Source organism: Coffea eugenioides, chromosome 4, assembly GCF_003713205.1.
Source record: "Coffea eugenioides isolate CCC68of chromosome 4, Ceug_1.0, whole genome shotgun sequence".
Lineage (NCBI taxonomy): Eukaryota > Viridiplantae > Streptophyta > Magnoliopsida > Gentianales > Rubiaceae > Coffea > Coffea eugenioides.
The window spans coordinates 4,998,428-5,011,194 of record NC_040038.1 but is presented as its reverse complement, the minus strand read 5'-3'; the positions used below and the strand labels follow the sequence as shown (position 1 = coordinate 5,011,194).

At 35.4% G+C, this 12,767-nt stretch overlaps 1 protein-coding gene across 1 annotated transcript; it reads right to left on the bottom strand.

Moving 5' to 3' along the window:
- Positions 1 to 6,982: 6,982 nt before the first annotated feature.
- Positions 6,983 to 11,262, bottom strand: LOC113768376 (probable auxin efflux carrier component 1c). The gene is made up of 6 exons (XM_027312713.1): positions 9,827 to 11,262; positions 9,458 to 9,695; positions 9,197 to 9,282; positions 8,540 to 8,697; positions 7,398 to 7,474; positions 6,983 to 7,282 (listed from the first exon to the last, which is right to left on the bottom strand). The coding sequence occupies exons 1-6, from the start codon at positions 11,007 to 11,009 to the stop codon at positions 7,216 to 7,218; spliced, it is 1,809 nt and encodes a 602-aa protein (XP_027168514.1). The 5' UTR covers positions 11,010 to 11,262; the 3' UTR covers positions 6,983 to 7,215.
- Positions 11,263 to 12,767: the final 1,505 nt, after the last annotated feature.

The following is a 12,767-nucleotide window of genomic DNA, read 5'->3' as shown; positions in this document are numbered from 1 at the left end:
ACTAATACAATTCTTCATCAATCACTTAGCATTTGTAGAAGGTAACCATTAAGTTGTTTTTTTTTTTAAATATATTTCGAGCAAACAAGAATAAGACAATAAAGTTCTTATGTAGCTAGCCAACAATCAATTTTATCTAAGTGCATAATCAGCATATAGCAATTTTGGTTACGGTTCTTTGCTTCTTTCATCCTGAGGTTCTTTCTTGCTTGTAACCCCGAATTGCCCAATAACTCTTTGTTATTTTGATACATGGGTTTGAATGAGTGTAACTTGGATAATTTGCCTAAGTCGTTTGGTTGTTAGATGCTTCAACTTATTTTCTCTAATTTTTCTTTTTGTCACTATACTGATTACTCACTAGCTAAACTATAAAATGATGTAACAACACTAGTTCGTAACTCACTTTGTGTTTGATGAAGTCAACAAATTCAAGAAAATTAAGAGCCCATTTGGATTGTTGATTCTGGAGTTTTTTGCAGAAAAATGTACGTACTGCCATGATTTAATGTATGTATGTAAGGTAAAAAGATGATTTAAAAAACGTGTTCATGAAAAACGTAAAAATTTTTGGTTGAAAAATGACCATCCAAACACGTGCCCCCACTTCACTAGTCTAGAGTATTGAAAGGACTCCACCGCTCATAATCCATGAAATCCTCAAACACTATTCAAGCTGCAAACAACATTAACTAATCTTATTATGTTAAGAAGCTGCATTAGTAGCACTTGAGAGACTAGACAGCAAGGTGTATGTCTATGTTGTGCTCAAAGCTGCTTCGAATGTGGGGTTCAATATGCTCAAATGATTGATCTCTCCATCGACCTTTCATCTTCTAGTCTGTCTCTCTTTATTTCAACAACATCTACAAGTTTTAATCGTGAATGTATTAATTTGACATGCATATGTATATATATGTATATATATATATCGTTTGTGGGTGTGCAGGTGTGTGGAACAAGTGGGTCATGAATGAGCAATTTGATACTCTCTCAATGGAGTTTGGTGTGATCTTCACTGGGGCGCATTATTTATATGCTTGCAGTAGTTACATCTGATACTTGGAGAGGAAGAAGAATGATCGATGCAGCACTAACGTTGCAGGGCCATGCAACAGTTTCTTAGTACAATGGAATTAACGTACGTAGTGGCTGTTGCTCTCATGCTTCAACATATTATTTCAATGTCGAAAAGCATCTTAATCATTTCCTGTTTTCAAATTGGGAAAGTTTCTTAACTCAAAAGCCAAAAACCATTGAAGGGTTTTGGAAAGAGGCTAATGGGATGATTGAAACTAGTTAACCATGTAGATTAACGAACTCTATATATATTTATATAGTCGCATAAAATGACTTATAATAAACAATTCTGGACGAACTAGTTAATACTCAACTACAACATGATTAAACCACGATTTGGGGATTGGGGCCGGGCTCAAGTGTTGAAGCTTTTAACCCTTTTAAACACAAACCATAATCTGAGCATTTTAATGATCAAATTTGTACTTAATTTGCATTTGGAAAGTCCAAACAGTGAAAACTTAAATACAAACAATAAAAACCTGGTTAACTGATGATGTGACCAAATTTTGGTAGTAACTGATAAGTTTCCCTGGTCACCAATTAATTATGGGGGGTCCAGCACAACCATCAACAACCAAGAAAACAAATTCAATGTTTGTGCCAAAAGTGAATTTGGTTCTTGAAATAATCTTCCTGTTACTTTTCCGCATAGTCTTACTTTACGGTTGAACATCGTCGTATCTGTCATGCTTAATGATCCCATATCTGAAAAGATTAATTGCAAACAATGGATACTTTCCGTAGAAGATTAACCAATTAAAAGTCAATTAAGGCAATCCATGGAGAATACTAATCAATCAAAAGACAAAGAAAAAGAAAACCTCTACCATTCTCGAGTGGGTCCTCATCATCATATTCGTACGAGGGGAGGGCTGGGAAGATTTATGATTCGACGTCCTTTTCTCCTAAGATTCTAGTGTGTGTGTGTGTGATCAAGTTGGATTTTTATGCATTGAAACCTGAATGCATATTGCCTTATTATCTATCAACTGGCTCCCCACGTGCAGTTTTTAGTCTACAGCCCTCGTTCTTTGTATGTGTTGCTGAGAGAGAAAAGAGAAGAATAGCAAAGGGCTATAAAAGCCTTCGAGAAAGAAGAGTACAAAAAGCCTCAGAAAAGGCAACATTAGCCATGGATTTTTCTTAGCATATTCAAAGAGCTTTGGATGGGAATCTTAGATTACCAACGAAACAAGCAGACATGCACACATCTGACTCGCATATACAGAGGATAGTGTGTGACTGCGTGTATGTACGTAGGCTTTTATAGTGTGTGACTGTGTGTATCTATGTAGGCCTTTCTTTTTTCTGTTCCCAACAATAAAGTGGCAAGGCCATTATCAATGAGCTAGTTTTAATACACAAATTAATGTTTGCAAAATTCATATACTTTTCTCGACATAATCTAACTGAGCTCATGATTTAGTTCATCAAGGAACAAATTCAATCCCAATGAAAATCAAAATTTAGTCTAGAGCGACTAAAAATACGTCCTTAATTTTAACTGATTATTTCTCGAGCACTTGAGCTTTAGTTATACATAAACAGAACAGATGACATGTCTCTACGAGGTGTAATTCTAGAATCCAGTGCACAATAAGAATTATACGTCGTGCAAACTCAATAATTACAATCGAATTTAGAAAGTATACAGTTATTATTATTATAAACTTATGAATTAATATTATATCTACTATCATCATTAAATACACGACATATATATATATATATATATATATATGAAAATTGAGTTATTGCATAAATAATTACGTCTATCATCCTAATATATACTATACTTCTCTTTTGTATCCCAATTGGTACATTAGCAATGATAAATAGTAATGGATACACCGTGCTAAGTTGGTGTAAGCGTGGAGTAAGGGACAAAGGCATAAAAGATTGTCTTGGGTACGGCCGACCCAACAAAAGTTAGTGGGAGACATGATCTCTCTCAAGTCTCAAGGGTGAGCTGCTGGCTGTACCCATGCGATAAAGACAACTCTGACGTTGCCTGCCTTACCCCTTTACCACATCTTGGAGCTTTCTTTGGTATTCTGTCTGTATTATCCCTCCATCCAGCCCAGCCCCCCCCCCCCCTCCCTCCCCCATGTCGATAGTAATTACTTTAGTTTTCATCTTCTTTCTTTCATGCATACAAGTGCGTGCACACCCCCCATTTCATTCTTCATACATCCCCCGCTAAGTGCTAGCTACTAGTCTGCTGCTGTTGTTAATTAGCCTGTCCAGTCCAAATCGTCTCTTCAACCTAAGCAGGACACGCCCGTAATTTAGAGGTGCAGCATGTCGTGGCTGCTTGGCTCGTCCATATTACTAAATAATAGTATATTGTTCTTTTCTCCTTCCTTCATAGAAGATTTTTTAGTCCGTTTGGATATTTTTATTAACTATTTATGCATTCACGTTGTAGTGATTTTTTTTTTTGTATTAACAGTTTTGAATGTATGCTACATGTGCATAATTTAAATTTTAAATTTAAATTTATATTATGTGACACGATTTAAATCTGCTAGTGTAAGAAAAAAATATACACTGACAGTGTATAAAAAAGTTATCAATTTTTTGGAAAGTTTGAAAGTTTCTGTAAAAAATGAATTTTGGATAAAATTTTTCTATACTAGTTTAATACAAGTGCAAAATTTAGAGTTCAAATTCAAATTTTACATATATATCATGCATCAAAACTCGCTAATGCATCATTGTCAATGGACAAAAAAGATCAATCCAAATAAGAATGTAACAACGTTTTGAAATGTCATATATCTAAATTAAAAAGATGGTTCAGAAATGTGTTAAGACAGTATTTATGAAAGATCCAAAAGATTTTTTTTTCCCCCACAAAACTAGCAATTCAGGGTGATTCTAGGATTGTGAATGCATATTTCAGGACAAGGAAAAAAATGAAGACCACCAAGTAACCAAACTTGTTATGGTACTTATGATGCACTAGCATTAAGGAATGTGTAACAGGTTACACGCACATATACATTCATTGCTAAAACATTGAAAGGACATTCATGTAACTCATAGAGAATCATGTTTAGTCCTATTCTCTGAATTTCTCCCCAAGGATCATTCAGTACAAGAAGTTATAGAATGCTATTGTGCGCTTGCAGAAATGACCCCCGCATTGTCTGCATAGCAAGAAATTAAATTTCTGCAACATCAACATTGAGGAGGGAGGCGTTCCGGGTGACAAACTTCAATAGTCAAGTCTGGCATTATGCTTAAACGATCGAGCCAGGAGAAAAGTTGTCAATGAAGTTATCATATATATGATCCCTTGATTCGGTCATAGAAAACGGCCAATTTGAAGATGACGAACCACAAAAGCCCGCATCAAGCCGCTATCATATCTGAAACAAGCCATTAATTAATTAACGTTTCAGACGTTACCTCAAAGAGAACACTGTGCTTGTCATAATGAAAATTTTTATAAGACGCCGGAATATATACAAATGATAAAAGCATTCACGCCTCTTGGGACCATTTTCTTTCTTGTTTTGGGTGGAAATTATAGACGACCAAATAGCACAATTACGTGAAGCTGATGACTTTCTGCTACTTTCATCTTTAGCTAAACACAAGTTTGTTGTCACAAATCGGAATATACTACAAATGCACTAGGCCTAGGGAGGCAAAAGGCCAATACCCTGAATTACTTATTCCCCTAATGAGTTGTATTGTCCTAAGCATTCAACCAAAAGTTTTTTGAGAAAAAAATCAGACGAAAGAATTTGGCTTTCGGTGGAGATTGGAATCTAGAGTGGCATCATATCCATTGTGGGGGCAGAACAAGTGAACATGCTTGTTTTCTTGGAAGCCATCCATAAGGGGTAGGAAAGTTTCGTAATGGCGAATTTTATTTCTGACAAAGGCATGGAAGCGTTGTTGCATTGCATGGAGGCATTATCTTTTGTAGTTTAGTTGTGATGCCATTAATTTCCATCCTTTGCCTTCCTCAATAGTAGGCCTACCCGATGTATGGTGCTAGCTAGAGACTTTTAGGTTGTGACACAAGAATGCACTATGCACAAATATCTAGTTTTCGTATATGATCACTTAATTTCGATACTTTTTGGTTGTAAATTGATTTGCCAGATCTCTATAGCTTTAAATAAATGCAAACATGAAATAAAGTAATTAATTGCCTCTTGCTAAACCATCCAAAGAAACCCTAGCTAGCTAGAGTCATGCAAAAATGATTCTTGGTATGAGTTTATAATGCATGCATGTAAATCAATCAAGATTAGCCCTAAGCAATGGATTTGGTAAACTTGATTTAGCTCGTTAATATTGCAATCAAAAGCAGTCCAATCAAGGTGCGATCACTTCACTAGCTAATTGAATTGAATTCTTCCAACAATATGGTTGTGACTACATGACATTCATTTTATCAGAACAGAAACAAATGCTGTAACATTCATTTCGATGCTGCATTTCATTAACATAGAAGTCTGCTAGCTAGTACGTGTCTACTATTAGTACATGACTTCTAAGACAATCCTTAAGCAAATTAACAGTTTCCTGCTTGATTTTGTAAGGCCTAGAATTTGTGTACGTAGTAGCCAACCATGAAATTAGCTGAAGAACATATGCATCATGTTTTTTCTTACATTTTTATGCTTCTTCTGCTTACTCCTGGTGGACAGGATTTGCGTGATAACGAGGCAATACCTAATAGAATATTTTTGCTTCCAAAATGGCTGGCACGAAAGGATTGGAATTCTTTCTATCTTTCTTTCTATATTTTTTTTTCTCTGGCCACCAAAAGTCGTAATGGCACGCATGGGAAACAAAACGTTTAAATCCCAATATGTTGAATTGCTTGTTAAGTGATGAAAAAGGTGAAATCTAAAAATGCTTAAATAGTTAAAATGCTTTTGTAACATCAACCACCCTTTTTTTTTTCTCTTCTCTTTTTTCAATGAAGCCTTTGCATGCTTGTGATGTGAATGCATCTTCCTACTCCAGGGACGTAAAAAGTATTTCAAAATTGGGGAATATCTTAAGAGGTCAATGTGAAAAATAGCTAATTGTATGAGATGGATCAAACTATTATTAATGCAATGCACGAAAAAAGTTACTATTGGTTTACCTATTCCATGAAGGGGAGTTGAAATCATTTTATAAATTAGTTTTGTAGGTTCCATTAACGATTGAATTAAAGTGAGACGAGTTAAGACTTTAGGAAGCAAAGTGTCTCAAATTTTAGTTCAAAGACCAAAACAAGAATTGCAGTATAGGCTTATAGCTAACTAACTCTTGATAATTTCAATTGAAATGCCCCTCAACATTCTAGCGCCCCCCCCCCCCCCCCAAAAAAAAAAAGGGCATATCTTTAAAGAGAAGGAACCTTCATTTGTCCAACAATTGTTTTCACCCTCTTGATGAAATCATTCATTTTTTCTTTGAGAAGTCAGTTTTGTGGAATGTGAAATCATTCCTGCGATCCAACTTTTTCACAACTCAGTATACCATGCGAACTATATGATTGCCAGCTTCTCGAACCTTGAAGGCATAAAATTGCCGCAGTCAGGAGTGGAATATTGCAGAAATGAGGGGGCCATTGTCACATCAACCGTTCTTTTTGTCAAAGAAGAATTTTTTATTTTTACCATTTCTTCTTCTTGAACGAGAGATTTTCTTGGAGTTTTTTCATTTGTTTATACGAAATTAGCCAATAGTAGAATTACATTAATTTCGTGTTTCAGAAGTTAAACCTGAAATTCTTTGTTCTTCAATCTTGATGTCAACTAGAGGCATTTTTTTTTTTAAAAAAATTTATTCCAAGTGTTTGTAGTATTACTTCCCTTGAGCAATCATAAGTGCAAAAATTAATGATGAGAGAATTCTTATGTTAGCATACTAAACTGGAGAATTCTTTTCCTTCTGAATAATTGTCTACAAACATGAAGATTTTACAACTTAATTTGCTACAAGAGATAATCCATTGTCTACAAAGTGGGTTTTTCTTCTCTGGACTCCATCCATCCATCCATGCTGTTCAATATTTTAGAACTGCTAAACTAATTGAGCTAATAAATCTACTGCATCTGTCATTAGCTCTTGAAGGATCTTCAAATAAAATAAGCTAAATCAACGTCCTTTGCTTCATAGCCCCATCAAAATGTAGTATACAAGTGTTATAGGCAAAGCAATCAACATCCCAAATATGACGCTGCAATTGTAATCATCCAGGAAATAAATAAGAATATTCAGAAATCCATAATGTCAAAACAATTGGACAATGTTTTATGCTCTAAAAATAAAAAAATAAAAAAATTTATGCTTACGCTGTGCTAAGAATATCAGGGTGTACGTTGTACTCCTTAGCGAAGACAAAAGGAACAATTCCTTGAGGTAGTGCTGCCTGTTATTTTTTGCACGCCAATCATCCAAACCCAAAAATGGCAATAATCTTGTTAGTACTTGAATACTACTTGTTTGCGTTCTGACCATTGAAATAAAATCAGAATATTGTAGGAATAATATAGAAAAAAAAAAATTATTGTCTCAAACATCCTTTTTGAATTCATTATAAAAATGCAAACTTTGTTACTATTCCACTATTATTAATTGTGCTTCTAGTCTCCCAACAATCAAGAAATATTTTATTCAAGAATGACTAAGTTGGATTCATGTGTTGATTGACATGTGCTACCAATTTTTTAAAAAGATGTCCTCAACCCTCATTTGATCACTTCATTCATATATACTAGCAGCATTAAATATCAAAAGGGTCGAGTGCAAATGCAACCCTTCGAACTAGAGAGTTAATTGCACATACTTTTGTGCACAAATTAGTAGCCTCAATTTGTGATACCTCTTTGTTCTAAATGTAAGTCGAGCAACAATTAATAATGTCAATTTCCAATTTACAAACTCACTAACATGTTGCCACAGTAGCCTAGCTAGTTGCAAGGATCTTATGGTATTCAGCCTTTTGTTGTATAGATGAAATTAAGAGAGAAAAATAGTTGTAGCAGCACATTTTATTTGTAAGGCAAAGGGGATTTTTATTTAGAGTAAATATTATATACACTGATAGTGTATACACTGTTATAATTGAATTCATGATACAGTTGTCATTCATCTAACGTTGATAGTTGTATACATTGTTAATGTAGAAAAGATTAATCCTTTTATTTATGTTGAAATTAGTAAGCTTGATGATTGGTCCTTTCCAGTTTTCATTAGTCAAGTTGCAACTTAGGTGACAAAAAGACACGTGTGTTCTTATATTTTTTGGGGAGAAATTTAGCAGAACAACAAGTTTAAATAAACATGTACATATGTACTAGTAGGAGATACTACTACTACATGGGACAAAATTCATACATATATACAATATCGTAAAGAAAGAAAGGGAAAGGGCAAAAAAAAAAAGGATAGTAGCAGTAAAAGAAAAAGGAGAGGGTGGAGATTGTGAGATGACCTGTACAATAGCAACATGTAAGAGAACTCCACGAAGCCCAACAGCAATGGAAGCAGCTGCCATGACAGCTGGACCTGTAAGGAATCTCACGGCCATTGCAAAAGCTGCAATGGAATTCCCACATGCTATGATCCTCGGTTGCAAAGCCATGAACAGACCTGTCATCAATCAATTTGCCTTCCATCACTACTACCACCACCGACTCAAAAAACTTTGTCAGTCTCTCACAGCCTTGCTACTCAGCCACAACAAAAGAGAAAACGTCTTTCATAGACCTTTCATCATCACTACCACTACAAAGCACACCATTACTGCTACTACTAGTACTGTTAGTACTGCTTCTATGATCTCTCTCTGGATGGTTACAATCATGGCACGCTTAAAAAAGGGATTTGAGGGGAGAATGAATATTGAGTACTGAACAATTTTGCCAGAGAAAAAGTTGTCTAAAGAAGCAGACATGCTATGATGACCATACTGTTGGTTTCGCTTTGCTTTAGCGTGCTTTCTGATTTTAAAACCAATTTTTGTTAGTCTAAAGTTAATATTTACTAATCATTATCCCGAATGGGCAAAGGAAAAAATCGGTACCAGTAGCTAACTTGATTAAGAAGATTGAAGAATTTGAGTGGTGATAGTAGTAGCAGTAGTACTAACCTAGACTAAACATGGCCATGCCAAGTCCAGCATCAGACAGGATAGCAATGGACTTTGCTACGATTGCAGGCATCTCAACATTCCACCTGAAAGCAATGGAGAAAACATTTCACAAGAATAACAGCCAAAAGAACACGTTAGTTAGCTTTACAATGTGAAAAGTAAATTTAGCACTAGTATTATATACCACAATAAAAACAATTGGTTGTTCAAGATTTGGGTGAACCCCGCGAAGAATGAGGAGTTGATAGTGACACAAACCTGTATGAAACAAGAGCCCATATGATCCCAATTAAGCTGGAGTAAGTGTTTGGGTTCCTGATGAGTTTCCTCCATACCATAATTAATATCAGCCTTGTCATCACGCTTGTTGGAGGCATTGCTTTGACTTGTTTATCTCCCATTTTCTCATCATCATTGTTGTTATCCATACCTTTGTTTCCAAAGCCGAAATCTTCTCTTTCCATGTAATCTTCTTGATTATCTCTATGACCCTCCACTGAAAATCCAATTATGATCACAATATATATTTAAATAACTAAATTAGCATTCAAAACAACAAATACTAACGTTTTCTTCCCAAAAAAAAAAAAAAAGTATCGAGGACTTGGGAGGAGAATTTGAATTTACCTTTTCCTGGAGACACTGCAACTCTAACTTCTTTGGAAGGTTGGTCCAAAGCTCCGTAGTCATGGCCACCAAAGACGTCTGAAACAGGAGAAGCACTTGAACTCCAAACAAACATGTGGAGATCCTTGGCACCTTCTTCCTTGTGTTGTCCATTAGGCTTCTTGGCTGCTGCGTTAGCCCCCATTACTTTTGAGCCAGTAGGTGAAAACATTCCAGGATTAGGAGCTGGATAATGAGCAGTGTTCCCCGGTGCAGCAGGGTAGTGGAACCTGGACTTATTCATGTTATTACCGCTTTCTTCCTCATAGTTTGAAGGCCTTGGAGTTGGCCCCCTTGATGCAGAAAGCCCATAAACATCATTTGCACCAAAGTTCGAGTTCCTTCCGCCAGCTACCATAGAATAAAAATCTGTGTGGTTAAAGCTGGACCCTCTTGGTGTTGGATTTCGGGAAGACTGTAAAGAGTATATCTCAGCATTGGTCAAGTTTGATGGTCTTGGAGTGGTTGATGATAAGCCCTGTGACCTTCTCGAGAAGATATCTGACCTGGAAGCATTTGATTTTCTCACAGTAATATGTAACTTCCCATCTTCTTTAATCTCAGCTTCTGTCTCGAGAGGCTGCCTTCCATCAAGTGACATGACATCAGAATCAACATGAATTGAAACAATTGAGCCTGCAGTATCTGGAAACTGCTCAGAAATCAACATTTTTGCCCCTCTGTACTCGAACATGAAGAGCATCAGAGTGTACCAAATGATGCACTGAAGTACAACTATTTGCACCATCAAACTCCCGGAAAACTCTCCGTACATTCCCTTGAGCAAAGGAATGCCCATGACAAGAGTATTGGGTAGGGTTGATAGTGAAAAAAGTGTTATAGTCCATTCCAAACAGCCCCTTTTGCTGACTTTAGTCCAAACAGCTAAAACTGCGAAAACGATGATCTTTTGAAGTGTGTCAGCAGCAATGAACCTGAGGTTCATGGTGTAGGGATTGTTGGTGGAGATGAAGTGGAAGGAAAGAAGAGGGACTGCAAAAAGTGCAACAAATCTGTTTATGCCTGAGCACTGATCAGGAGTGAAAATCTTCCACCATTTCACTGAGCCATAAGCTAAAATCATGGCCACATAGAGCGGAACAACTGCAGTCATAACATGGTAGAAATCTACTAAAGTGATCATCTTTTTAGCTGCAAGTGATTAATTCTCTTGAATGGCTGTAGCCCAGATCAAGAAATCATACAAGGAGGGGAAAAGGGAGGAAAACCGAAGAAAAGCTGAATGAGGAGTGTGGGGTGGAGGAGGAAATGGAGAAGGTTTGAGAGGGAATGGAGAAAGAAGAGGAGGAGCATGTGTTTCGGTTTATGGGGTTGTGGGTAGTATACAGAAAGGAGAAATATTTTTGGCACTTTCGATACAGAATGCAGCTTTGAGAGTTGCGACCAAGCTTGCACTTGCAGTCTCCCAAGCAGAGGGGTTGTGGTGGGTGGGGTTTTATCTGATTTTTATTTTGGAATTTGGACGCTTATGCCTTTTAACTCTCTTTGTTTTGAGCTAATTATATATATATAAAATAAAAAGACTCTTTGTTTTGAGCTATGTTTTTATTTGCAAGAGATGGGGGTTAAAGTAATCCTAGTGCTAGTGCTATAAAGTATTTTTTTTTTTAAAAAAAAAAAGTAAAAGAGAGTAACTGTAAGAAGGGAAACACTAGGGATCATGAGGAGCAAAGAATTCCGAATGATGTCACCATATCAAGTCTTAATATTATTATTAAACAAGAAAGGGAGTATGGAAACATACATAGCTTGTAAAAAGCTTGTATTTTATTGGCTATTGATTTTAATTTTTTTTAGTTATTCAAAAATATATAGTTAACATACAAAGCAATTGAAAACATCACAAAAAATAGTTATTTAAAATCAGAATCTAGCTAGTTAAAATAAGTAATCGAGAACAAGCCAATATTAATAAAATAAAAGAGAGTCTTATTTCTTTAGGGTTTGATCACACATTCATAATTACTTTATAAATCATTACACATTATTCATTATGTATAGAGTAGTATTACACAAAGTGGACTGCTAGGACTAGGGATTTACATAAGCAACAATTATGTAGATTCATTAAGTGCTTCTTTTTCCTCGAAAGGCATATTAAAGTTGTGTTTGGATTGCATTTTCCGTCATTTTTCATGGAAAAATTATTGTAGCGATTTGATATATGTAAGGGAAAAAGGTGATAGGGAAATATGATCACGGAAAACGACAATATTTTCCGACGGAAACAAGCAATCCAAGTATGGCCTAACATTAACATCCCACTTAAACCTAAAATCTCACCTTTAGTTTCTTTGCGCAGGCAAATTAGACCAGAAAACTGGTAGTTGAAAGAAAAGTACTTGAAAAACTTTTTGTATATAGCTATAGAGTAAGTTGGTATATATGTGTGTGTATGTGTGTATATATATATATATATATATATTCATAAATTACTGGTGGAGAGAAGTGAAAAAGCAATTTGGTTGGAGGTGGTATGTCTGAGAGTACATGTTTTGAGAGCTTTTCGAATCTCTTACTTTACTTTCTTCTTCTTGGATTCGATTTTTGGCTTGTGAGCTGTTTGACGGGCTTATATATGTTCTTCTTTTCTTCACATTATTCCCTTTTTTTGCTTCTTTTTTAAATTGTAATTACGTAGATTTGTGTTGCCTTTCCCAACCAAAAAAGTCTACATTGTATAAATAAAAGAAGGCAAATAAGAAAGATTGCTTTGATTTTTTATTCAGACCTCATGTTTAGATTAAAAAAATTTCAAATATAATTTTACTCGTATCATAAATATATTTTTTTAATTACTATTTTCTATTACATCACAAAAAGTGCTACAATAATTATTTAAAATAATATTTCAATAATTCTCTGTCCAGACACAGTCGCT

What these genes read in the sequence shown, in the direction of transcription:
- LOC113768376 (XM_027312713.1), bottom strand. Translation starts at nt 11,009, where the DNA reads ATGATCACTTTAGTAGATTTCTACCATGTTATGACTGCAGTTGTTCCG. An exon ending in TGCAGTGTCTCCAGGAAAAG is followed by an intron (nt 9,696 to 9,826) that starts GTAAATTCAAAT and finishes TTGGATTTTCAG; the next exon opens with TGGAGGGTCATAGAGATAAT. An exon ending in CCTGATATTCTTAGCACAGC is followed by an intron (nt 7,283 to 7,397) that starts GTAAGCATAAAT and finishes TTACAATTGCAG; the next exon opens with CGTCATATTTGGGATGTTGA.